This window comes from Mustelus asterias, unplaced genomic scaffold (genome assembly GCF_964213995.1).
Source record: "Mustelus asterias unplaced genomic scaffold, sMusAst1.hap1.1 HAP1_SCAFFOLD_350, whole genome shotgun sequence".
In the NCBI taxonomy this organism is placed as follows: domain Eukaryota; kingdom Metazoa; phylum Chordata; class Chondrichthyes; order Carcharhiniformes; family Triakidae; genus Mustelus; species Mustelus asterias.
The window spans coordinates 73,889-101,349 of NW_027590309.1; the positions used below are offsets into that span (position 1 = coordinate 73,889).

Genomic DNA, 27,461 nt, shown 5'->3' on the forward strand with positions numbered 1-27,461 from the left:
ACAGAGGGTGGTGAGTGTCTGGAACAAGCTGCCAGAGATAGTAGTAGACGTGGGTACAATTTTGTCTTTTAAAAAGCATTTAGACAGTTACATGGGTAAGATGGGTCTAGAGGGATATGGGCCAAATGCAAGCAATTGGGACTAGAGTCATAGAGGTTTACAGCATGGAAACAGGCCCTTCGGCCCAATTTGTCCATGCTGCCCTTTTTTAAAAAAAAACCCTAAGCTAATCCCAATTGCCTGCATTTGGCCCATATCCCTCTATACCCATCGTACCTATAAAGAACAAAGAACAAAGAACAATACAGCACAGGAACAGGCCCTTCGGCCCTCCAAGCCCGCGCCGCTCCCCGGTCCAGGATTGAATCCTGAATCCAGGATCCCCGCCCAATTTTCCAGCCTATCTACATACCAATATCCTATCCACCGAGCTGTCCCTCACAGCTACGATGCTTTGTTCATTACAACCTATTAACTCACCCCCACCCCCCTATTCCAGACCATGTGATCCCCAGGGAGAGGCGAAAACCCAGAGTGAAAAACCCCAGGGCCAATATGGGGAAAAAAAAAATCTGGGAAATTCCTCTCCGACCCCCTGAGGCGATCGAAACGAGTCCAGGAGATCACAATGGCCCTGATCGGAAAATGCTTCCCAACCCTAGTCATTTCCACTTCCATGAACACCATATGAATTCCCTGCCCCCGAGACAGGTTCCCAACTATCCGCAGTCTCGCTCTGTACTGGCACCAGCAAGATAGTAAGAAGTTTAACAACACCAGGTTAAAGTCAGAGAATGAAGCCTTGAAACGAGAAACAAGGAACAATTAGCCCGCGCCGCTCCCTGGTCCAAACTAGACCACTCTTTTGTATCCCTCCATTCCCACTCCGGTCATATAGCTGTCTAGATAAGTCTTAAACGTTCCCAGTGTGTCCGCCTCCACCACCTTGCCCGGCAACACATTCCAGGCCCCCACGACCCTCTGTGTGAAATATGTCCTTCTGATATCTGTGTTAAACCTCCCCCCCTTCAAAGAACAAAGAACAAAGAACAGTACAGCACAGGAAACAGGCCTTCGGCCCTCCAAGCCTGTGCCGCTCCTTGGTCCAACTAGACCAATCGTTTGTATCCCTCCATTCCCAGGCTGCTCATGTGACTATCCAGGTAAGTCTTAAACGATGTCAGCGTGCCTGCCTCCACCACCCTACTTGGCAGCGCATTCCAGGCCCCCACCACCCTCTGTGTAAAAAACGTCCCTCTGATGTCTGAGTTATACTTCGCCCCTCTCAGCTTGAGCCCGTGACCCCTCGTGATCGTCACCTCCGACCTGGGAAAAAGCTTCCCACTGTTCACCCTATCTATACCCTTCATAATCTTGTATACCTCTATTAGATCTCCCCTCATTCTCCGTCTTTCCAAGGAGAACAACCCCAGTCTACCCAATCTCTCCTCATAGCTAAGACCCTCCATACCAGGCAACATCCTGGTAAACCTTCTCTGCACTCTCTCCAATGCCTCCACGTCCTTCTGGTAGTGCGGCGACCAGAACTGGACGCAGTACTCCAAATGCGGCCTAACCAGCGTTCTATACAGCTGCATCATCAGACTCCAGCTTTTATACTCTATACCCCGTCCTATAAAGGCAAGCATACCATATGCCTTCTTCACCACCTTCTCCACCTGTGTTGCCACCTTCAAGGATTTGTGGACTTGCACACCTAGGTCCCTCTGTGTTTCTATACTCCTGATGACTCTGCCATTTATTGCATAACTCCTCCCTACATTATTTCTTCCAAAATGCATCACTTCGCATTTATCCGGATTAAATTCCATCTGCCACCTCTCCGCCCAATTTTCCAGCCTATCTATATCCTGCTGTATTGCCCGACAATGCTCTTCGCTATCCGCAATTCCAGCCATCTTTGTGTCATCCGCAAACTTGCTGATTACACCAGTTACACCTTCTTCCAAATCATTTATATATATCACAAATAGCAGAGGTCCCAGTACAGAGCCCTGCGGAACACCACTGGTCACAGACCTCCAGCCGGAAAAAGACCCTTCGACCACTACCCTCTGTCTCCTATGGCCAAGCCAGTTCTCCACCCATCGAGCCACTTCTCCTTGTATCCCATGAGCCTTAACCTTCTTAACCAACCTGCCATGTGGGACTTTGTCAAATGCCTTACTGAAATCCATATAGACGACATCCACGGCCCTTCCTTCATCAACCGTTTTTGTCACTTCCTCAAAAAACTCCACCAAATTTGTAAGGCACGACCTCCCTCTTACAAAACCATGCTGTCTGTCACTAATGAGATTGTTCCGTTCTAAATGCACATACATCCTGTCTCTAAGAATCCTCTCCAACAACTTCCCTACCACGGACGTCAAGCTCACCGGCCTATAATTTCCTGGGTTATCCCTGCTACCCTTCTTAAACAACGGGACCACATTCGCTATCCTCCAATCCTCAGGGACCTCACCCGTGTCCAAAGAAGCGACAAAGATTTCCGTCAGAGGCCCAGCAATTTCCTCTCTCGTCTCCCTGAGCAGTCGAGGATAGATGCCATCAGGCCCTGGGGCTTTGTCAGTTTTAATGTTCCCTAAAAAACCTAACACTTCCTCTCTCGTAATGGAGATTTTCTCTAACGGGTCAACACCTCCCTCCGAGACACTCCCGGTTAACACGCCCCTCTCCTTCGTGAATACCGATGCAAAGTATTCATTTAGGATCTCCCCTATTCCCTTGGGTTCTAAGCATAATTCCCCTCCTTTGTCCCTGAGAGGTCCGATTTTCTCCCTGACAACTCTTTTGTTCCTAACGTAAAATTTATGTAACTGTCCAAATGCTTTTTAAAAGATAAAATTGTACCTGCCTCTACTACTACCTCTGGCAGCTCGTTCCAGACACTCACCACCCTCTGTGTGAAAAAATTGCCCCTCTGGGCACTTTTGTATCTCTCCCCTCTCACCTTAAACCTATGTCCTCCAGTTTTAGACTCCCCTACCTTTGGGAAAAGATATTGACTAACTAGCTGATCTATGCTCCTCATTATTTTATAGACCTCTAATAAGATCACCTCTCAGCCTCCTTCGCCCCAGAGAAAAAAGTCCCAGTCTATCCAGCCTCTCCTTATAACTCAATCCATCAAGTCCCGGTAGCATCCTAGTCAATCTTTTCTGCACTCTTTCTAGTTTAATAATATCCTTTCTATAATAGGGTGACCAGAATTGCACACAGTATTCCAAGTGTGGCCCGGCATGGACAAGTTGGGCCGAAGGGCCTGTTTCCATGCTGTAAACCTCTATGACTCTAGTTTCATGGTCATCAGTAGATTCTTAATTCCAGATTTTTTTTATTGAACTTATCTTGATAGACACATTAACAAACGGGGAATAGAGGGATATAAGCGGTTGGTTAGATCGGTAAAAGTGATTGGCGAAGGCTTGGAGGGCTGAAGGGCCTGTTCCTTTGCTGTACTGTTCTTTGTTGTTCAGTCCGATAACACCATGGAGGGGTTACGAGAGGGGGTGATGAGGTAGACTTGGATGTCATCAGCATATTGTGGAGCCTGGCATCATGTCTTCAGATGGTGTCACTGAGGGGCACCAAGTAATGGACAAGACTGGAAAAGGGACATGGAGGCAAATCTAACAGTAACACTTGCATCACCAGCACCAGTGACCATTCCCAATGAGAGAGAATCTCAGCTGCTTCCCTTGACATTCAAATATTACCATTGCTGAATGCTCCATTATTATCACGAGGGGGTCACTAATGACTAGAAACCTAACTGGACCAGCCACGTTCTGCATCTACAAAAGCAGACGCCATCTCCCTGGCCCTGCACTCAACCCTGAAACACCTAGATAACAAGGACACCTGTGTCAGACTCCTATTTATCGACTAAAGCTCAGCCTCCAACACCATTATTCCCACAAAACTCATCTCCAAACTCCGTGGTCTGGGCCTCAGCTTCTCCCTCTGTGACTGGATCCTGAACTTCCTACAGCCCACAATCAGTAAGGATAGGCAATAACACCTCCTCCACGATCATCCTCAACACCGGTGCCCCACTAGACTGTGTTCTCAGCCCCCTACTATACTCCTTATGCACCTATGACTGTGCGGCCAAATTCCTCTCCAACTCGATTTTCAAATTTGCTGATGAAACCACCATAGTGGGTCGGATCTCAAACAATGACGAGACAGAGTACAGGAATGAGATAGAGAATCTGGTGAACTGGTGCGGCAACAATAATCTCTCCCTCAAAGTCAACAAAACGAAGGAGGTTGTCATCGACTTCAGGAAGCATAAAGGAGAACATGCCCCTGTCTACATCAATGCGGATGAAGTAGAAAGGGTTGAGAGCTTCAAGTTTTTAGGTGTCCAGATCACCAACAACCTGTCCTGGTCCCCCCATGCCGACACTATAGTTAAGAAAGCCCCACCAACGCCTCTACTTTCTCAGAAAACTAAGGAAATTTGGCATGTCAGCTACGACTCTCACCAACTTTTACAGATGCACCATAGAAAGCATTCTTTCTGGTTGTATCACAGCTTGGTATGGCTCCTGCTCTGTCCAAGACCGCAAGTAACTACAAAGGGTTGTGAATGTAGCCCAGTCCATCATGCAAACCAGCCTCCCATCCATTGACTCCGTCTACATTTCCCGCTGCCTTGGAAAAGCAGCCAGCATAATTAAGGACTCCACACGCCCCAGACATTCTCTCTTCCACCTTTCTCCTTCGGGAAAAAGATACAAAAGTCTGAGGTCACGTTCCAACCGACTCAAGAACAGCTTCTTCCCTGCTGCCATCAGACTTTTGAATGGACCTACCTTGCATTAAGTTGATCTTTCTCTACACCCTAGCTATGACTGTAACACTACATTCTGCACTTTCTCCTTTCCTTCTCTATGAACAGTATGCTTTGTCTGTATAGCGTGCAAAAAACAATACTTTTCACTGTATACTAATAATGTGACAATAATAAATTAAATCAAAATCAGCTAGGATAACAGCAGATACCCGGGAACATCACCACCTGCAAGTTCCCCTTCAAACCACACACCATCCAAACTTGCACTCTATCACCATTCCTTAACTGTCATTGGGTCAAACCCTGAAACTCCCTCCCTAACAGCACTTTAGGTGTACCTACATTACAGGGACTGCAGCGATTCAATAAGGCAGCTCACCACCACCTTCTCAAGGGCAACTAGGGATGGGCAATAAATGCTAGTCTAGCCAGCGACACCCACATCCCATCAATAAATAAAAATGAATATGGTCGTTATTTTGTGCACAGATGTATCAGTGACCAATCGGTTTTATTTTGGAGTTGGCAGAGGGCGGACTGTTGGGTAGGACACTGAGAATATCACGCCTGACAATTAATTATGCGTTGTCAGAGAGCACGTCTGTATAAGTTTAAACACTGTGGTCCAAGCTCGGGGGCGGGGGCGGAATGGCCTCCCTCAGCACTGTAGGGATTCTACGACTCCATGAAAAGCAGTCCAGGTTTTTGTGTGTGCTGTTGTCCAAAGCTAAAACAGGGGCACATAAACCTGTGTCAATTACTGCCCATCTTATTTAACATCCTTGATGCTTAATAAATCTCCATTTTTCTACAATTTGTCCCCTGCTGTTAACATCTTTGTCGCACTCAAAGTTCCTTACAGCAGTGGGTATGAATCATAGAAACCCTACAATGCAGAAGGAGGCCATTTGGCCCATTGAGTCAACCACAATCCCATCCAGGCCCTATCCCCATAACCCCATGTATTTACCCTAGCCAATCCCCCTGAACTAAGGGACAATTTAGCATGGCCAATCCACCTAACACGCAGACCTTTGGACTGTGGGAGGAAACCCATGCAGACATGGTGAGAATGTGCAAACTCCACACAGTAACCCTGGCTGGGAATTGAACCCGGGTCCCTGGCGCTGTGGGGCAGCAGTGCCAACCAGTGTGCCACTGGGTGACTGTGTTTGAATCATAGATCTCGATGCTGCCCTGAAACCAGACAATGGTCAGAATTGATGTTCCACTGGGGGAATGGCACCATTGACAATGCAGCATACCCCTTGGTATCGCCCTGCAGTGCCAGCCTAATGTGCCCAAACCCTGGAGCAGGGTTCTGTCAGCAGACTCCAGTCCCAAAGTGAGAGTGCGATAAATTAATACTGGCTGAGCCTGGAGAGAATCACCCCCTCCCTCAGATATGCCAGATAAATGCCACGATGGCATGGTGGTTGGCACTGCTGTCTCACAGCGCCAGGGACCCGAGTTCGATTCCCAGCTTGGGTCACTGTCTGTGTGGAGTTTGCACATTCTCCCCGTGTCTGCGTGGGCTTCCTCCGGGTGCTCCGGTTTCCTCCCACACTCCAAAGATGTATGGGGTAGGTGGATTGGCCGTGCTAAATTGCCCTTAGTGTCAGGGGGACTAGCAGGGTAAATATGTGGGGTTACGGGGATAGGACCTGGGTGGGATTGTTGTCGGTGCAGACTCGATGGGCCGAATGGCCTTCTGCACTGTAGGGATTCTATGATTCTCGTGATAATGGAGCTTCAGAATCACACTGGGCGGAGTTTGCCCCTCACTGTCGTGACACTGAATCCAGCTGCCGCTGGGTAAATCCCAATTTCCCAACAATAGCCGTATCAGAAAAACAGAAACAGATTCTCAAATATTTTACTTCAACAAAACAGTGAATTATTTTAACTTCTCGATATTATGAAGTCCTGACCCGTACACAACCGCTTCTTTAAACAGTTATCTTAGAAACATATCAATGGAAGATTTCCTCCTGGGAGCCAGACTCGTTGCTCGGGTATAATCACCAGCGGCTGCATGTCTTTCCTCAATATAGGAGGTGAACATCATTACTATGGAACTAGAAGGAGGAAGCTGCAGAGGTGCTGCGAGGGAGCTGCAGGTGGTGCCGTGAGGGAGCTGCAGAGGTGCTGCGAGGGAGCTGCAGGTGGTGCCGTGAGGGAGCTGCAGGGGTGCTGCGAGGGAGCTGCAGGTGGTGCCGTGAGGGAGCTGCAGATGTGCTGCGAGGGAGCTGCAGTGGTGCTGTGAAGCAGCTGCAGGCAGTGCCGTGAGGGAGCTGCAGTGGTGCTGTGAATCAGCTGCAGGCAGTGCCATGAGGGAGCTGCAGTGGTGCTGAGAGGGAGCTGCAGTGGTGCTGAGAGGGAGCTGCAGTGGTGCTGACATGGAGCTGCAGAGGTGCTGCGAGGGAGCTGCAGTGGTGCTGAGGGAGCTGCAGTGGTGCTGTGAGGGAGCTGCAGTGGTGCTGTGAGGGAGCTGCAGTGTTGCTGTGAGGAAGCTGCAGTGGTGCTGCGAGGGAGCTGCAGTCGGTGCTGCGAGAAGGCTGCAGGCGGTGCTGCGAGGGAGCTGCAGGCGGTGCTGCGAGGAAGCTGCAGGCGGTGCCGTGAGGGAGCTGCAGGGGTGCTGCGAGGGAGCTGCAGGGGTGCTGCGAGGGAGCTGCAGGGGTGCTGCGAGGGAGTTGCAGTGATGCTGTGAAGCAGCTGCGATGGGGCTCTGAGAGTGATGCTGTGGGACTCAAGGCAACTATGATGGAGCTCTGGGGAAGCTACAAAAAAATGTTTAGAGTATGGTTCAATTAAACACTGAGTGAGCAATGGTGGTGGTCTGGAGATGGTGATGTGGAATCTCAGGACTCTGAGGTCCGAGAGAGGAAGTAAATAAGAAAGGGCGGGATTTTACAGACTCACTCGTCCTGAAACCGTAAAATCCCACCCGAGGTCAACGCACCTTTTCGCGTTCCGCCCCTCGCCCGCTCCGATTCCCGTGCCGGGCGGAACGGGAAAATTCCAGCCATAGAGTTTCGAGAAGAAAAACACACAGGAGCGGCAACAAAACAGGCAGGAAGTACCCCCAAAAAATCATCCCCAGTAAACTCTTTAATCTTGTCACTTATATAAAAATACAGACAGCCAAAATCAGGATTGGAGGTTGGTTAGCGTGCGAGGGAAATGCGAGAAGAGATGGTTTGTATTTGATTTGAACTTTTCACCTCAGAGCAACCCTAACTGCCTTCACCCAGAACAGGCTCGAGGGGCTGAATGGCCTGCCTCTGTTTCCAGCGAGAGATTATTGATCTGATACGGTAACTGTTCCCATCAAAGCGAGGTCCCAAAACCTCGTTATTACTTTGTACCGTTGTTAAAAAAAATCATAGAATCCCTTCAGGGCAGAAAGAGGCCATTCGGCCCATCGAGTCTGCACTGACTACAATCCCACCCAAGCCCTATCCCCGTTACCCCACATATTTACCCTGCTAATCCCCCTGACACTAAGGCGCTATTTAGTATGGCCAATCCACCCAGCCCGCACATGGATCTTGCATGTTTAGGTTAACCTTTGCAGCTCCGTGCTGCCTATTTCTCTCTCCACTCACTAGAACTACAAGTGTAAAGAGCGCAGCCAAGGGTCAGTATACTACCCTTGGGCGGTGCCAGCTGGTTGTTAACAGGTACCTTTCTGCCATAACCAAGTCCGGGGCTTCCTCACCAACCCCCCGGTAAAAATAACAGGGAGGAAAATAATATTCAGACGTGGCAGTGACTTTCCCAGGACTGGGTTTTGTTGGAGGTGAGTAGGTTACAGGTGGCCTGTAAAACACAAAGTACAAAATAAACTTGTGACAAATTCAACAGGTACAAAAATATCCCGGGGGCAGATTTCTGAGTTCCTTGTCAGCGAGGTGGCCTGTATATCCTGGAGGCCTCGGAAGGAGAGTCTGGGCTCTCCTCATTACGCAGATGGTCGGAATCATGGAGTCAGAGCAAGTCCTGGTTCTGTTATATTAGGATCAGAGCTGATTTGGATACTGGCTGCTCGCTGCGGTGGGGGTGGGGGTTGGGGGGGGGGATGTTGGGGGCGGGGTGGGAGGGGGGGTGGTTGGGGGCGGTGGAGTCACAGTTTGAAGGTTCCTGTGATGTTTTGATTCAGTTGGGAAGGCCAGTTGGGTCTTTTCCCCAGCTAAACCCGGCAGTCTCCGCTGCTCGTACACGACCCGCAGCCCCCCCCACCCCCCCCACCCCCCCGCTCCCCCCCAGGCCATGGCCTGAATTCCACCGCGGTCAGTTCTCAGCGAAGTGACCGGTGATGGCGTCGATCAGCTCCTGCTTCTTGCTGCCCCTCAGCCCGTACTGTTTACAGACCTCCTTGAGCACCGGCACGGTCAGCTTGCCCAGCGTCCCGCTCCGCAGGTACTGCCTGACCTCCTCCTTCCCCAGCGACACCTCCACGTTTGGCCTCTTCTCGGCTCCCCCGGCTGCGTCGCCTGATCACAGAGAACAGCAGTTCATTCTTCAGACAGTCACCGTGACAAATCTCCGAAGTACCGAAGACAAACAATAGCCCCACTCTTGAATATTCGGCTAATAAGAAACAGCACCGTGCAATTCCACTTCAGTTAATTATGGCTCGGGTCACTGTCTGTGTGGAGTCTGCATGTTCTCCCCGTGTCTGCGTGGGTTTCCTCCGGGTGCTCCGGTTTCCACCCACAGTCCGAAAGATGTGCTGGTTAGGATGCATTGGCCGTGCTAAATTCCCCCTCAGTGTTACCCGAACAGGCGCCGGAGTGTGGCAACTAGGGGATTTTCACAGTAACTTCATTGCGGTGTCAATGTAAGTCTTACTTGCGACACTAATAAATAAACTTTACTTTTAAATTTACTTTACACCTGTTCATTGTTTATAATTTGGAATTACATTTGGAATATTGTGTGCAGTTCTGGTCACCTCACTATAAGAAGGATGTGGAAGCGCTGGAAAGAGTGCAGAGGAGATTTACCAGGATGCTGCCTGGTTTGGAGGGTAGGTCTTATGAGGAAAGGTTGAGGGAGCTAGGGCTGTTCTCTCTGGAGCGGAGGAGGCTGAGGGGAGACTTAATAGAGGTTTATAACATGATGAAGGGGATAGATAGAGTGAACGTTCAAAGACTATTTCCTCGGGTGGATGGAGCTATTATAAGGGGGCATAACTATAGGGTTCATGGTGGGAGATATAGGAAGGATGTCCGAGGTAGGTTCTTTACTCAGAGAGTGGTTGGGGTGTGGAATGGACTGCCTGCAGTGATAGTAGAGTCGGACACTTTAGGAACATTTAAGCGGTTATTGGATAGGCACATGGAGCACACCAGGATGATAGGGAGTGGGATAGCTTGATCTTGGTTTCAGATAAAGCTCGGCACAACATCATGGGCCGAATGGCCTGTTCTGTGCTGTACTGTTCTATGTTCTATAAGGGACAGTAAAACAATGATCATTCTGGAGGAGCGGGCATCGCTGGCATTTATTGCCCTTCTTTAGTTGCCATGAATAGGGCAGTTTTGTGTGGGACTTGCCAAGTTAATTCAGAGAACGTTCAGCTGTCAGCCTCATTGGGACTGGAATCACCAGGAGGACAGGCTGGTAAAGACAGCAAGTTTAAAGTTTATTTATTAGTCACAAGTAGGCTGACATTAACACTGCAATGAAGTTACTGTGAAAATCCCCTAGTCGCCACACTCCAGCGCCTGTTCGGGTAACACTGAGGGAGAATTTAGCACGGCCAATGCACCCTAACCAGCACGTCTTTCGGGACTGTAGGAGGAAACCGGAGTACCCGGAGGCAACCCACGCAGACACGGGGAGAACGTGCAGACTCTGCACAGAGAGTGACCCAAGTCGGGAATCGAACCCGGGTCCCTGGCGCTGTGGGGCAGCAGTGCCAACCAGTGTGCCACTGGGTGACTGTGTTTGAATCATAGATCTCGATGCTGCCCTGAAACCAGACAATGGTCAGAATTGATGTTCCATTGGGGGAATGGCACCATTGACAATGCAGCATCCGCCTGGTATCGCCCTGCAGTGCCAGCCTAATGTGCACCAACCCTGGAGCAGGGTTCTGTCAGCAGACTCCAGTCCCACAGTGAGAGTGCAATAAATTAATACTGGCTGAGCCTGGAGAGAATCACCCCCTCCCTCAGATATGCCAGATAAATGCCAGGATGGCACAGTGGTTAGCACTGCTGCCTCACAGTGCCAGGGACCCGAGTTCGATTCCCGGCTTGGGTCACTGTCTGTGTGGAGTTTGCACATTCTCCCCGTGTCTGCGTGGGTTTCCTCTGGGTGCTCCGGTTTCCTCCCACACTCCAAAGATGCATGGGGTAGGTGGATTGGCCGTGCTAAATTGCCCCTTAGTGTCAGGGGGACTAGCAGGGTAAATATGTGGGGTTATGGGGATAGGACCTGGGTGGGATTGTTGTCGGTGCAGACTCGATGGGCGGAATGGCCTCTTTCTGCCCTGAAGGGGGGGTGGGCGGGTTGGGGGCGGTGGGGTCACAGTTTGAAGGTTCCTGTGATGTTTTGATTCAGTTGGGAAGGCCAGTTGGGTCTTTTCCCCAGCTAAACCCGACAGTCTCCGCTGCTCGTACACGACCCGCACCCCACCCCCCCCCCGCCCTCCCCCCGCTCCCCCCCAGGCCATGGCCTGAATTCCACCGCGGTCAGTTCTCAGCGAAGTGACCGGTGATGGCGTCGATCAGCTCCTGCTTCTTGCTGCCCCTCAGCCCGTACTGTTTACAGACCTCCTTGAGCACCGGCACGGTCAGCTTGCCCAGCGTCCCGCTCCGCAGGTACTGCCTGACCTCCTCCTTCCCCAGCGACACCTCCACGTTTGGCCTCTTCTCGGCTCCCCCAGCTGCGTCGCCTGATCACAGAGAACAGCAGTTCATTCTTCAGACAGTCACCGTGACAAATCTCCGAAGTACCGAAGACAAACAATGGCCCCACTCTTGAATATTCGGCTAATAAGAAACAGCACCGTGCAATTCCACTTCAGTTAATTATGGCTCGGGTCACTGTCTGTGTGGAGTCTGCACGTTCTCCCCGTGTCTGCGTGGGTTTCCTCCGGGGTTGCTCCGGTTTCCTCCCACAGTCAGAAAGACATGCTGGTTAGATGCATTGGCCGTGCTAAATTCTCCCCCAGCGTACCCGAACAGGCACCGGAGTGTGGCAACTAGGGGAATTTCACAGTAACTTCATTGCGGTGTCAATGTAAGTCTTACTTGCGACACTAATAAATAAACTTTACTTTTAAATTTACTTTACACCTGTTCATTGTTTATAAGGGACAGTAAAACAATAATCATTCTGGAGGAGCGGGCATCGCTGGCATTTAGTTGCCATGAATAGGGCAGTTTTGCGTGGGACTTGCCAAGTTAATTCAGAGAACGTTCAGCTGTCAGCCTCATTGGGACTGGAATCACCAGGAGGACAGGCTGGTAAAGACAGCAAGTTTAAAGTTTATTTATTCGTCACAAGTAGGCTGACATGAACACTGCAATGAAGTTACTGTGAAAATCCCCTAGTCGCCACACTCCAGCGCCTGTTCGGGTAACACTGAGGGAGAATTTAGCACGGCCAATGCACCCTAACCAGCACGTCTTTCGGGACTGTAGGAGGAAACCGGAGTACCCGGAGGAAACCCACACAGACACGGGGAGAACGTGCAGACTCTGCACAGAGAGTGACCCAAGTCGGGAATCGAACCCGGGTCCCTGGCGCTGTGAGGCAGCGGTGCTAACCACTGTGCCGCCGTGCCACCCCCTTCCATAATAGACATGAGCTCGGTCGTTGGATTTTTCTGACAATTTGACAGGCTTTGGGGTCACTTTTACCGGGAGCTACTTTTTATTGATCAAGCTTTTAAAAAACAAACACGAGCTTAGAATTCTCAGACAGTCATGGTGGGCATTTGAACCCACATTTTCCCTCTGGATTTGAATACCGCTGCAAAAACAGAGGCGTGCTGTCGAAGCTTTTCATCTTGCACTCATCAGGACAGACACAAGAATGCCAAATTTCAAAGGGAGTAAAAATTTATACTCCACGAAAAAAAGGGTGCTGATTGGTCAGCATATCGATTTTGATTGGTTGAGGTATTGCCATGGTGGGTGCGCCAGGGAACTATTGACCCCCCTTCCCATGCTTCCATTTAATTAAAAAAGGCAGTGCCTGGACATGTTCCTTTTGCCTGTAGAGGACAGGTCCCTCCATATGAATACATGTAATTTCTAGCAGGCGTAAATGGGCCGCATTGCGAGCCCGACTGATAATCTTTAATTGCTGCTCTTTGAAATTTGATATTCTTGCATCTGCCCTGTATAATAAAACCGCTATTTGTTCCCTGGATTATCTACAGTGGTCCACCCCAGAACCCTGAGGCCGAAAGCAGTCAACAGAATTGTTTGGAAACTCTGAGGAGCAAGTTGGGTAACTGCCAGCCACCAGAACAAGGAGCTGAACCTCCACAGTCGTGTGATGTTAAATAAAGGTTGGAAGGTTGCTTTGCCAAAAAGCAATGGGCAGGATCCCCATAAAATCTTTCCTCAGGAAATAACTAACAGGGAGGAACGATAAAGTGAATTCTGGAGGGCTGTGGCATACCTCACAGGCTGGTTTCTACAGAAGTGAATGCACCTTCAATATTCTTGCCACGGAGAGGGGAATTCTTGGGCAGGGAGCACAAAGTTGAACTGAGTTCACAGGCATGAGGAATGATAAACTGCGGTGTTGAGTTAATAGTGCTTTGGTTAACTCTAAAATACAATAAAGTTTGTTTTTATTTGAAAAAGTTGAAATCTAGTGGCGTAGTTCTGTCAGGTAATTATGGTCAGTTAATTCTCTATAAATGTTCCTAACAGGGTTGTAATAAATTGCAGCGGCCACTACACTTCACTGACTGTAGTGTTTTACAATGTCCTGAGGAAAGGCGCTAAAAAAATGCAATTCTTTGTTTCTTTTGGCAACCAGCTGGTTCAGTTCTGAGAGAATTGAGCAGAGATTTCCGTGTCCATGTGGCTCACTTGTATCTCACGCGAAGCATTTACTGACACAACGTTTAATTTGCTCCCCTTGCCGCAGTACTCACTGAGCTTCCTCTTCTGTTGGCTCTTTGCACCTGGGTTATAGCCCGGGGGATAAACCAGCTCCAGGAACTCCTCTGCCAGCTGTCCGATTCCCCTGTCCATAACATCATTCTTTGGCACTGTGTGGGGAAAAGACGATTTCCCCTATTACGCTCCTCTATCAAAGTCATTTATTTGCACCTCTCCAGCTTCCTCTCCCCCCCCTACCCCCAGCATCCCCCCCTCTCCCCCATTTCCCCTCCCGCGGCTTTCCCTCTCCAGCCCACCTTCTCCACCTCTCTACCTTTCCTCCTCCCCCACAGCACCCCATCGGCTCCCCATCTCCCCCCGGTTCCCTCTCTCTCCCCCAGCTCCCCCTCTCTGCCCCCCAGCTCCCCCTCTCTGCCCCCCAGCTCCCCCTCTCTGCCCCCCAGCACAGATTCACAGAATCCTACAATGCAGAAGAGGCCCATCGGCCCACCAAATCTGCACTGATGCATGAAAGGCCCTGACCTGCCCACCTAATCCCACTTGCCAGCACTTGGCCCATAGCCTTGAATGTTATGACGTGCCAAGTGCTCATCCAGGTACTTTTTAAAGGATGTGAGGCGTCCCGCCTCCACCACCCCCCCAGGCAGCGCATTCCAGACCCTCACCACCCTCTGGGTAAAAACCTTTTTCCTCAAATCCCTCTTAAACCTCCCACCCCTCACTTTTAACTTGTGTCCCCTCGTAACTGACCCTTCAACTAAGGGGAACAGCTGCTCCCTATCCACCCTGTCCATGTCCCTCATAATCCTGAACACCTCAATCAGGGCACCCCTCAGTCTTCTCCGCTCCAGAGAAAACAACGCAAGCTTATCCAACCTTTCTTCATAACATAAATGTTCCGTCCCAGGCAGCATCCTGGTGAATCTCCTCTGCACCCCCTCCAGTGCAATCACGTCCTTCCTATAAGGTGGCGACCAGAACTGCACACAGTGCTCCAGCTGTGGCCTCACCAAAGTTCTATACAACTCCATCATGACCTCTCTGCTTTGTGATCTATACCCCGATTGATAAAGGCGAGTGTGCCATATGCCTTTTTCACCACCCTATTAACCTGCCTTTCCGCCTTCAGAGATCTATGGACAAACACGCCAAGGTCCCTTTGTTCTTCGGAACTTCCCAGTGTCAGACCTTTCACAGTATACTTCCACCCTCTCCCCACCCCCACTCCCCATCTCCACCCCCACCTCTCCACCCCAATTCTCCCTCCCCCCAGCTCCCCCATATCCAACCCTAGGTCACCCCCTCTCCCCCCCCCTCCCCCCATCCCCAGCTCCCCCTCTCTCCCCCCCCCCAGCTCCCCCTCTTCCCCCCCCAGCTCCCCCTCTTCCCCCCCCCAGCTCCCCCTCTTCCCCCCCCCAGCTCCCCCTCTCCCCCCCCAGCTCTCCCCGCCCCAGCTCCCCCTCTCCCCCCCGCCAAGCTCCCCCTCTACCCCCCCCAGCTCCCCCTCTGCTCTCCCCCCCAAGCTAACCCTCTCTTCCCCAGCACCCCCTCTCTCTTCCCCAGCACCCCCTCTCTCTTCCCCAGCACCCCCTCTCTCCTCCCCAGCACCCCCTCTCTCTCTTCCCCAGCACCCCCTCTCTCTTCCCCAGCACCCCCTCTCTCTTCCCCAGCACCCCCTCTCTCTCTTCCCCAGCACCCCCTCTCTCTTCCCCAGCACCCCCTCTCTCTTCCCCAGCACCCCCTCTCTCTTCCCCAGCACCCCCACTCTCTTCCCCAGCATCCCCTCTCTCTTCCCCAGCACCCCCTCTCTCTTCCCCAGCACCCCCTCTCTCTTCCCCAGCACCCCCTCTCTCTTCCCTAGCACCCCCTCTCTCTTCCCCAGCACCCCCTCTCTCTCGCCCCCAGCATCCCCTCTCTCTTCCCCAGCACCCCCTCTCTCTCGCCCCCACTCCCCTCAGCTGCCCTTCTCCAACACGGTAAGAAGTTTAACAACACCAGGTTAAAGTCCAACAAGTTGATTTGGTAGCAAATGCCACTCGCTTTCGGAGCGCTGCCCCTTCGTCAGCTGGAGCTCAACACCCCCAGCTCCCCCTCCCCGCCAGCTCCCCCTTTCCCTGCCAGCTCCCCCTCTCCCCCCAGCTCCCCCTCTCTCCCCCCTGTCTGCTCCTCCCCCCAGCTCTGCCCCCACCTCCCCTGAGCTCTGCACCGCCCCCCCCCCCCACCCCGAGCTCCCTCTTATTAACAGTGGAGGAATAATACAGCAGCTGGTCTTTTTCCTTCAGCAAGTTTATTCTACATACAGCTCAGTACAGATACAAGCTCCTCTGATTCCCCCACAGTATCTGTTCCCGCTGTGTCCATTTATACTCTTTCAGAGGTTGAGTTAATAACCATCGCCTGTCTTCAATAAGGCAATTACTGTAATTGCCACAATATGCATTTGCTGATACACTGACTCTCCTCTCCGCATCCCCCAGCTCCCCCACCCTAACCCCCCCCACTTTGCCATATTTCTCCCCTCTTCATGCCCCCAGCAACCCCTCTCTGCCCCCCAGGGAGCATTACAACTGGATTCAACAATTACCCAATATTCATACCCGCCCCGGGGCCCTGAATCCAATGGGAAATATTCCCGATGTACTGCTCTGTTACAGACTACGTGTGAAAGCTGGGCTTTTTTCGTCTTTACAATCACTATCTTATCATAATCACTATCATTCCTTATCATAATCAAGGACCCCACGCACCTCGGACATTCTCTCTTCCACCTTCTTCTGTCGGGAAAAGGTCTGAGGTCACGTACCAACCGACTCAATAACAGCTTCTTCCCTGCTGCTGTCAGACTTTTGAACGGACCGACCTCGCATTAAGTTGATCTTTCTCTCCACCCGAGCTATGACTGTAACACTACATTCTGCACTCTCTCCTTTCCTTCTCTATGAACGGTATGCTTTGTCTGTATAGTGCGCAAGAAACAATACTTTTCACTGTATGTTAATACATGTGACAATAATAAATCAAATCAAATTAATTCCTTTTGCTGCTGGGCAGTGGGTACGAGCTGTACAGCAGGATACTCACGTGTCAAATCTTCAACTTCTTCCGGTTCCTTCAAATCGAGGGCCAGTGCCTCCAGATTACGGAAATGCCGCTGAATAACCGGATTCTCAAAGCTCTCAGGCCTAATCCAGAGGGATAGAAATGGTCACCATTTTATTTTAAGGAGAATTTGCAGAAATTTCCTGTTCATCTGCACAGGGGAAATCATAGAAATCCTACAGTGCAGGAGGAGGCCATTCAGCCCATCGAGTCTGCACCGACAACAATCCCACCCCAGGTCCTATCCCCGTAACCCAATGTATTTACCCCGCTAGTCCCTCTAATCTACACATCTGGGTCACTGAGGGGCAATTTAGCACGGCCAATCCTGCACACCTTTCAGACTGTGGGAGGAACCCGGAGGAAACCCATGCAGACACGGGGAGAACGTGCAGACTCTCCGCACAGACAGTGATCCTCTAATGGCGCAGAAAGTATCGCTGGAACCTCCGACTGACCTGTATTTAAACCGGAGCTTCTGCACCACTGATTTCATCTTCTCGATCTGATCCTCGCTGGCCACTCGCTTCTCCGTAAAGCCGATCTTCCTGACATCGTCGGCATAATGCAAAAAAATCAGGTGGAATCCTGATGGGAAAACAATACTTTTTGTTTTGTTTGTACCAGGAATCGGTGAGCATTTCACACGTCCACTCTGCCCGACTCAGGAGTTGCGTTTGATGGGATGACCTGGGATGAACATTCGCGTTTTTGCAGAAATCAGGTCAAAGCTACGACTAGTAAAGTTTTAAAGTTTAAAGTTTCAAAGTTTATTTTATTAGTGTCACAAGTAGGTTTACATTAACACTGCAATGAAGTTACTGTGAAAATCCCCTAGTCGCCACACTCCTGTTCGGGTACACTGAGGGAGAATTTAGCACGGCCAATCCACCCTAACCCGCACGTCTTTCAGACTGTGGGAGGAAACCGGAGCACCCGGAGGAAACCCACGCAGACACGGGGAGAACGTGCAAACTCCGCACAGAGAGTGACCCAAGCTGGGAATTGACCCAGGTCCCTGGGTGCGTGTGTGAGTGGGGATTGCAGCTCTGTGGGGTGTTTGGATTCTTTGCGTACTTCAATGCTTTTCAGACGTGACAGAAAACTGCGGTCCCCACATCCCTCGGAGGTGGATGTTAACGACCCTGTTTTGAAGAGCAGCAGGGGAGTTTTCCTTGGTGTCTCGGCCAGTATTCATCCCTCAATCAACATCGCTTAAAAAACTCTGCCTATCGTCAGGTTACTGTTCCCAGGGAGGAAACCACAAGTGAAGACCCACGTCTAAAATCACTGCACTGCCAATGTAATGCAGGACTACAGCGATGGTAAATGATTCATTGAATGACACTGCATAGAAGCCATTCAGCCCATCATGGCTATACTGGCTCTTTGAAAGAGCTTATCCAATGCGTCTCAAGAGCCTTCTCTTTCCCCCAGCCCTGCAATCTTTTCCCCTTTATAGATTGGATCAATTTCCTCTCAGCAGTTATGATGTAATCTTCAATTTTCATCCACCCACTGTAACATGTATCCGCTGTAACTCTGAACTATAGAAATCTGAAGTTAGTTCATCTGAGTCCAAGCCCAGGCTGTGGTGCTATCTTTCTCTTACGTTGATCTTTCTCTACACCCCGAGCTGTGACTGTAACACTACATTCTGCACTCTCTCCTTTCCTTCTCTATGAACGGTATGTTTTGTCTGTATAGCACGCAAGAAACAATACTTTTTACTGTATACTAATAAACATGACAATAATAAATCAAATCAAATATCTGGTTTCAGTTCCTCTCTGCATTGGAGCTGCACACAATCAGCCAGGCTCCACTGTGTGTATATATGTGTGTGTACGTGCGGTGTGCGCGTACGTGTGGTGCGCGCGTGTACGTGTGGTGCGCTTGCACGTGTGGTGTGCGCGCGCACGTGTGGTGTGCGCACACGTGTGGTGCGCGCGTACGTGTGGTGTGCGCACATGTGTGGTGCGCGCTTGTACGTGTGGTGTGCGCTTGTACGTGTGGTGCGCGCTTGTACGTGTGGTGCACGCTTGTACGTGTGGTGTGCGCGCGTACGTGTGGTGTGCGCGCGTACGTGTGGTGTGCGCACATACGTGTGGTGCGCGCGTACATGTGGTGCGCGTGTATGTGTGGTGCGTGCGCGTACGTGTGGTCGTGCGTGTACGTGTGGTGCGTGCATGTACGTGTGGTGCGTGCATGTACGTGTGGTGCGTGCATACGTATGGTGCGCGCATACGTGGTGTGTGCGTATACGTGTGGTGCGTGTGTACGTGTGGTGTGTGCGTGTATGTGTGGTGCGCGTGTACATGTGCTGTGTGCGTGTACGTGTGTGTGTACGTGTGGTGCACACGTACGTGTGGTGTGTGCGTGTACGTGTGGTGTGTGCGTGTACGTGTGGTGTGTGTATACGTGTGGTGCACGCGTACGTGTGGTGTGCGCGTATGTGGTGCGCGCTTGTACGTGTGGTGCGTGCTTGTACGTGTGGTGTGCGCACGTATGTATGGTGCGCGCGCGTACATGTGGTGTGCGCGCGTACGTGTGGTGTGCGCGTGTACGTGTGGTGCGTGTGTATACGTGTGGTGTGTGCGTGTACGTGTGGTGTGTCTGTGTACATGTGGTGCGTGTGTGTATCTGAGATGTGTGCAAATGTGTGCTATGTGTGTACGTGTGGTGTGTGTACGTGTGGTGTGTGAACATGTGATGTGTGTACATGTGATGTGTGTACGTGTGGTGTCTGTACGTGTGGTGTGTGTACATGTGATGTGTGTACATGTGATGTGTGTACGTGTGGTGTGTACGTGTGGTGTGTGTACGTGTGGTGTGTGTACATGAGATGTGTGTACATGATGTGTGTACGTGTGGTGTGTGTACATGTGATGTGTGTACATGTGATGTGTGTACGTGTGATGTACGTACGTGTGGTGTGTATACGTGTGGTGTGTATACGTGTGGTGTGTATATGTGTGGTATGTGGTGTGTGTGTGCGGGTGTGTGTGTGTGAGTGGGGGTAGGATAGGCAACAGCTACGATGCCCTCCATAGACAAATAGTGTGTGAATAATTATCATCTGTGGCCAGGCAGAAAAGGTGCCGGAGATTCAGTGGTACTGGTGTGACCATAACTCAGTCAGAAAGGAGAGACAAATCAAGTGTACTCACCCAGTCAGTGAGCGATCCGAGAGAGACAGTGTCACTGACCTGGAGGGATGGTCTGCACTTTCTGATCATCCAGCGCCTCCTCCTGTGGGACCAACGCCACAAATCGGGGTGGGGTGTTCCTCCGGGGAGTGTAGCGGCAAACAGCATACACGTCCTTCTCCAGGCACTTGGTGAGCAGTGCGCTGAATAAAGTGGTGCTTCCTGTTGGGAATGTGAAACATAAACACAGCTCAGAACAATAAGCACCTGGCACCAGGGCTGGCCCAAAGGCTGCTGGAAAGGACCAGGGGGGCTGACCTCTCTGAGCTGCTTAGCAAGTGGCGACGATAAAGTCAAATTGTTACTTCATCCCCTATAACACGATAGAATTCTTCATCAAGGTGGACAGTGAGGGAGTTGATTTTGAGACTAGGGTCCTGAATCTTAATAAAGGAAACTACGATGAATATGAGGCACAAGTTGGCTTTGATAGATTGGGAAATGTTATTTAAGGGGACGATGGTGGATCGGCAACGGCAAACATTCAAAGAATGATTATTTAATCCAGTCTGGCACAAAAATAAAACTGGAAAGGTGGCCAAACCAAGGCTTACAAGGGAAATTAGAGATAGTTAAAGGTCCAAGGGAGAGGCATACAAATGATCCAGAAAAACTGTAGACCTGAGGATTGGGACAGTTTATAATTCAGCAAAGGGACTAATTAATAAGGGGAAAATGGAGTACGAGAGTAAGCTCGCGGGAAACATAAACATTGACCGTAAAAGTTTAGAAACATAGAATCCTACAGTACAGAAAGAGGCCATTCGGCCCATCGAGTCTGCACCGACCACAATCCCACCCAGGCCCTACCCCCATATCCCTACATATATACCCACTTATCCCTCTAACCGACACATCTCACGACACTAAGGGGCAATTTTTAGCATGGCCAATCAACCTAACCGGCACATCTTTGGACGGTGGGAGGAAACCGGAGCACCCGGAGGAAACCCACGCAGACACGAGGAGAATGTGCAGACTCCACACAGACAGTGACCCAAGCCGGGAATCGAATCCAGGCCCCTGGAGCTATGAAGCAGCAGTGTTAACCACTGTGCTACCGTGCCATCCAACTTCTATTCGGTGTGTGAGGTGAAAAAGATTGTTAACGACAAACTAGGTCCTTTACAGTCAGAAACAGGGGAATTTATAATGGGGAACAAAGAAATGGCTGACCAACTAAATACATACTCTGGTTCTGTCTTCACAAAGGAGGACACAAATAACGTACCAGAAAAGTTGGGGAACACAGGGTCCAGGGAGAGGGAGGAACTGAAGGAAATTAATATTAGTAGAGAAATGGTGTTGGGGAAATTGAGATTGAAGGCTGATAAATCCCCAGGGCCCGATAATCTACACCCCGGAGTACTTAAGGAAATGGTCTGAGAAATAGTGGGTATATTGGTATTCATCTTCTAAGGTTCTATAGCCTTTGGGACAGTTCCTATGGATTGGAGGGTAGCTAATGTAACCCCACTATTTAAAAAGGGAGGCAGAGAGAGAACAGGGAATTATAGACCAGTCAGCCTGACTGTAGTGGGGGAGGATTTAATAGCAGAGCACTTGGTAAACAGCGGCTGGACAGGACAGAGTCAGATGGATTTACACGAGGGGAATCATGCTTGACAAATCTACTGGAATTCTTCAAGGATGTAACTAGTAGAGTTGATGAGGGGCAGCCAGTGGATGTGGTTTATTTCAACTTTCAAATAAGGTCCCACATAAGAGATCAGTGTGTGAAATTAAAGTGCATGGGATTGGGTAGTGTATTGAGATGGATAGAAAACTGGTTGGCAGGCAGGAAACAAAGAGTAGGAAATAAACAGGTCTTTTTCCAAATGGCAGGCAGTGATTAGTGGGGTACCGCTGGGATCAGTGCTGGGGCCCCAGCTATTCACTACATATAAATTAATGATTTAGACGAAGGAACTAAATGTAATATCTCCAAATCTGCAGATGACACAAAGCTGGGTGAGCTGTGAGGAAGATGGAGAGATGCTTCAGTGTGATGTGGACAAGTTGAGTGAGTGGGCAAATGAACAGCAGATGCAGTATAATTTGGAGAAATGTGAGGTTATCCACTTTGGTAGCAAAAACGGAAGGCAGATTACTCTCTGAAAGGCCATAAATTAGGAGAAAGGAATGTGAAATGAGACCTGGGTGTCCTCATGCACCAGTCACTGAAGTTAAGCATTCAGGTGCAGCAGGCGGTGAAAAAGGCAAATGGAATGTTGGCCTTCATAGCGAGAGGATTTGAGTACGGGGCAGGGGTGTCTGGTTGCATATATATGGGGCCTTGGTGGGACCACACCTGGAATATTGCGTGCAGCTTTTGTCTCCTTATCTGAGGAAGGACGTTCTTGCTGTAGAGCGGAGGTTTACCAGGCTGATTCCTTGGATGGTGGGACTGACTCCCAAGGTGAGATTGAGTCGGTTAGGATTATATTCACCAGAGTTCAGAAGAATGAGGGTGGGGGGGGAATCTCATAGAAACCCGTGTCTGCGTGGGTTTCCTCCGGGTGCTCCGGTTTCCTCCCATAATCCAAAAGACGTGCATTGGCCATGCTAAATTCTCCCTCGGTGTATCTAAACAGGCGCCAGAGTGTGGCAACTCAGGGATATTCACAGTAACTTCATTGCAGTGTTAATGTAATTGTGACACAAATAAATAAACTTGAAATTCTAACAAGACGAGACAATGTAAATGCAGGAAGGATGTTCCCCAATGGCGGGGGGTTGGGGCGGCGTACAGAACCAGGGATCACAATTTAAGAATACAGGCTAAATCATTTAGGACAGAGATGAGGAAAAATGTCTTCACCCAGAGGGTGGTGAATATGTGGAATTTGCTACCACAGAAAGTAATCGAGGCCAAAATATTGAATGTTTTCAAGAAGCAGTTAGATATAGCACTTGGTTGGGGCGAAGAGGATCAAAGGATATGGGGGGGAAGATGGGAACAGAATATTGAGTTGGATGATCAGCCATGATCATAATGAATGATGGAGCAGACTCGAAGGGCTGAATGGCCTCCTCCTGCTCCGATTTTCTATGTTTCTAACCAGGGTAATAGGATTCAGAGAATAGAATAGAAACCCTACAGTCCAGAAAGAGGCCATTCGGCCCATCGAGTCTGCACCGACCACAATCCCACCCAGGCCCTACCCCCATATCCCTACATATTTACGCGCTAATCCCTCCAACCTACGCATCTCAGGACACTAAGGGAAATTTTAGCATGGCCAATCAACCTAACCCGCACATCTTTGGACTGTGGGAGGAAACCGGAGCACCCGGAGGAAACCCACGCAGACACGAGGAGAATGTGCAAACTCCACACAGACAGTGACCCAAGCCGGGAATCGAACCCAGGTCCATGGAGCTGTGAAGCAGCAGTGCTAACCACTGTGCTACCATGCTGCCCACGATTCAGCATCTGACTCCTCGATTCAAAGTGTGAGAAATCTTTGGCGTGATCTATGATCCAGAGCAGTGGAGAGAACACATTCACGCCATTCAGTATGTAACCGCATGCTGTAATGAGAGAAAGTGGACCAGGTACAATGAGCTCAAATTCATCTTCTCATCTCTTAAGATATAATAATGCTCAGGTAGCATCAAACAATCAGTGATACAGCTCCCAAGGATAGGGGTATACTCTTCAGGGTATTCTAGGGTAGAGGTATTCTATACATGGTATTCTAGGATAGAGGTATTCTATACATGGTATTCTAGGATAGTTATATTCTATACAGGGTATGTTGGGGTAGTGGTATTCTATTCAGGGTATTCTAGGGTAGAGGTATTCTATACATGGTATTCTAGGATAGAGGTATTCTATACATGGTATTCTAGGATAGTTATATTCTATACAGGGTATGTTGGGGTAGTGGTATTCTATACAGGGTATTCTAGGGTAGAGGTATTCTGTACATGGTATTCTAGGATAGAGGTATTCTATACATGGTATTCGAGGATAGTTATATTCTATACAGGGTATGTTGGGGTAGTGGTATTCTATACAGGGTATTCTAGGGTAGTGATATTCTATACAGGGTATTCTAGGGTAGTGGTATTCTATACAGGGTATTCTAGGGTAGAGGTATTCTATACATGGTATTCTAGGATAGAGGTATTCTATACATGGTATTCTAGGATAGTTATATTCTATACAGGGTATGTTGCGGTAGTGGTATTCTATACAAGGTATTCTAGGGTCGAGGCATTCTATACCGGGTACTCTGCGTAGAGATATTCTATACAGGGTAATCTAGAGTAGAAGTATTCTATACGGGGTATTTTAGGATAGAGGTATTTTATATGGTGTATTCTAGGGTAGAGGTATTCCATATGGGGTATTCTAGGGTAGAGGTATTCTATACGGGGTATTCACGGGTAGAGGTATTCTATAAGGGATATTCTAGGGTAGAGGGATTCTATTCAGGGTATTTTAGGATAGAGGTATTCTATACATGGTATTCTAGGATAGAGGTATTCTATTCAGGGTATTTTAGGATAGAAGTATTCTATACGGAATATTCTAGGGTAGAGGTATTCTATATTGGGTATTCTAGGATAGAGGGATTCTATACGGGGTATTCTAGGAGAGAGGTATTCTATACGGGGTATTCGAGGGTAGAGGTATTCCATACGGGGTATTCTAGGGTAGAGGTATTCCATAAAGGGTATTCTAGGGTAGAGGTATTCTATACGGGGTATTTTAGGATAGAGGTATTTCATATGGGGTATTCTAGGATAGAGGGATTCTATACGGGGTATTCTAGGGTAGAGGTATTCTATACGGGGTATTCTAAGGTAGAGGGATTCTATTCAGGGTATTTTAGGATAGTGGTATCCTATTCATGGTATTCTAGGATAGAGGTATTCTATTCAGGGTATTTTAGGATAGAAGGATTCTATACGAGGTATTCTAGGGTAGAGGTATTCTATATGGGGTATTCTAGGATAGAGATATTCTAGACAGGGTATTTTAGGATAGAGGGATTCGACACAGGGTATTCTAGGATAGAGGTATTCTATTCAGGGTATTTTAGGATAGAGGGATTCTATTCAGGGTATTCTAGGGTAGAGGGATTCTAGAGGAGGGGTATTCTATCCGATAACATATTTGCATCTGCTCTGTATTACGGCTGCATTGTAAATATATAAAATGTCACTCTCTCTCTCTCCAGTAGGATTCCTTCATGCTGGAACATTAGCTCCTAACGTTTTAACACTTCTCGCTGCCACTGCAGGGTTTCCCATCATTATCTGCATGAATCTGTCTTGTGAACCATCAGCTAACTGAGGAGAAGGGGGATGAAGTTTGGACCCTGTGCTCTATAAATACCCTGGGTAGAGCCATGCCCACTTGGCCAAAGGGCAGCAGTAACAGCGGCTGAGGGTTACCTGTTATCAGCATCTCATCTGGGTAAATGAACTGTGGGGATCTGATGTGGTGGTGCTTCTTTAAGAGTGACAATGGCTTGAAACCAATGAGAACCAAGCCTGGGCCATCAAATCTCTTCAATTCCTCGGTTTCCTCTTTCTCCAGAACAATCTGCCTCTGTCCATAAACCTGGGAACCAAAAAGAACAAGAACAGGCTTAAATTATATGAAAGGTCAACATCTTTCGAGGTACTCGCCCGCTGACCCTCCCAAAGCCTGTCCACTATCTACAAGGCACAAGTCAGGAGTGATGGAGTACTCTCCACTTGCAGCTCCAGCAACACTCATGAAGCTTGACACCATCCAGGACAAAACAGCCGCTTGACTGGCACTCCTTCTACAAGCATTCACTTCCTCCACCACGGACACATTGGCAGCCGTGTGTACCATCGATAAGATGCACTGCAGGAACTGACCAAGGTTCCTTCAATAGCTCCTTCCAAACCCACAACTACTTCCAACTAGAAGGGCCAGGGCAGCAGATACCTGGGAAGACCATCACCTACAAGTTCCCCTCCAAGCCACTCACTATCCTGACTTGGAAATATATTGGCTGTTCCTTCACTGTCTCTGGGTCAAAATCCCTGAACTCCCTCCCTAACAGCACAGTGGGTGTACCTACACCACATGCACTGTAGCGTTTCAAGAAGGAAGCTCACCACCACCTTCTCAAGGGCAATTAGGGATGGGCAATCATAGAATCCCTGCAGTGCAGAAGGAGGCCATTCAGCCCATTGAGTTTGTACCGACCACAATCCCACCCAGCCCCTATCCCTGTAGCCCCATGTATCTATCCTGATAGTGCCCCTGACACTAAGGAGCAATTTATCATGGCCAATCAACTAACCTGCACATCTTTGGAGTGTGGGAGGAAACCGGAGCACCCGGAGGAAACCCACGCAGACACGGGGAGAACGTGCAGACTCCACACAGACAGTGACCCAAGTCGGGAATCGAACCCGGGTCCCTGGCGCTGTGAGGCACCAGTGCTAACCACCGTGCCGCCCTAACGGTCCTCTTCTGGATTAGGTCACACTGTGTGATATGAGCAATCACCGTCATGAGTAACACAGCCTCTGTGTTATTTTGTTAAATAACACAGAGGCTCAAGCACGCTCTGTTCATTAGGCTGGACATATTTTGTGGAATATTCCATCAATATAGATGGTCATGTAACCACATCAAGCAGATAAACTCAATGAAGTGAAAGCAAAATACTATGGACGCTGGAAATCTGAAATAAAAACAGAGAATGCTGGAAAAGCTCAGCAGGTGCACGGAGAGAGAAGCAGAGTTAACATTTCCGGTCCGTATGCCTCTTCTTCAAAGAGCTAATCCAGTGAAGGTCTGACTGAAAAATGGAAAGTTAATCTCGGTATAAAAAGAGCAAAGGGATGGAAGACTCTTCCCACTGGATGTCTGGATTACGATGGTACAAAATATTCAGGACATTGGAAGAAGGGTGATGCGTATCCCAGAAACGGGGCGGCACGGTGACACAGTGGTTAGCACTGCTGCTTCACAGCGCCAGGGACGCGAGTTCGATTCCCGGCTTGGGTCACTGTCTGTGTGGAGTCTCTGCACGTTCTCCCCCGTGTCTGCGTGGGTTTCCTCCGGGTGCTCCGGTTTCCTTCCACAGTCCGAATGACGTGCTGGTTAGGGTGCATTGGCCGTGCTAAATTCTCCCTCAGTGTTACCCGAACAGGCGCCGGAGTGTGGCGACTAGGGGATTTTCACAGTAACTTCACTGCAGTGTTAATGTAAGCCTTACTTGTGACACT

General features: G+C 49.5%; 1 protein-coding gene across 1 annotated transcript in view; it reads right to left on the reverse strand.

Annotated features, from left to right (window-relative positions):
- Positions 1-11,505: 11,505 nt before the first annotated feature.
- LOC144486463 (X-ray repair cross-complementing protein 5-like) overlaps positions 11,506-27,461 on the reverse strand; it is a 36,853-nt gene continuing 20,897 nt past the window's right edge. Inside the window, exons 5-10 of the mRNA XM_078204497.1 lie at positions 25,641-25,809; positions 20,232-20,393; positions 17,481-17,610; positions 17,005-17,105; positions 13,956-14,072; positions 11,506-11,732 (exon numbers count right to left, since the gene is read on the reverse strand). Coding sequence (XP_078060623.1) covers positions 11,530-11,732; positions 13,956-14,072; positions 17,005-17,105; positions 17,481-17,610; positions 20,232-20,393; positions 25,641-25,809 — 882 coding nt within the window. The 3' untranslated portion in view covers positions 11,506-11,529. The remainder of the gene's footprint in view (positions 11,733-13,955; positions 14,073-17,004; positions 17,106-17,480; positions 17,611-20,231; positions 20,394-25,640; positions 25,810-27,461) is intronic.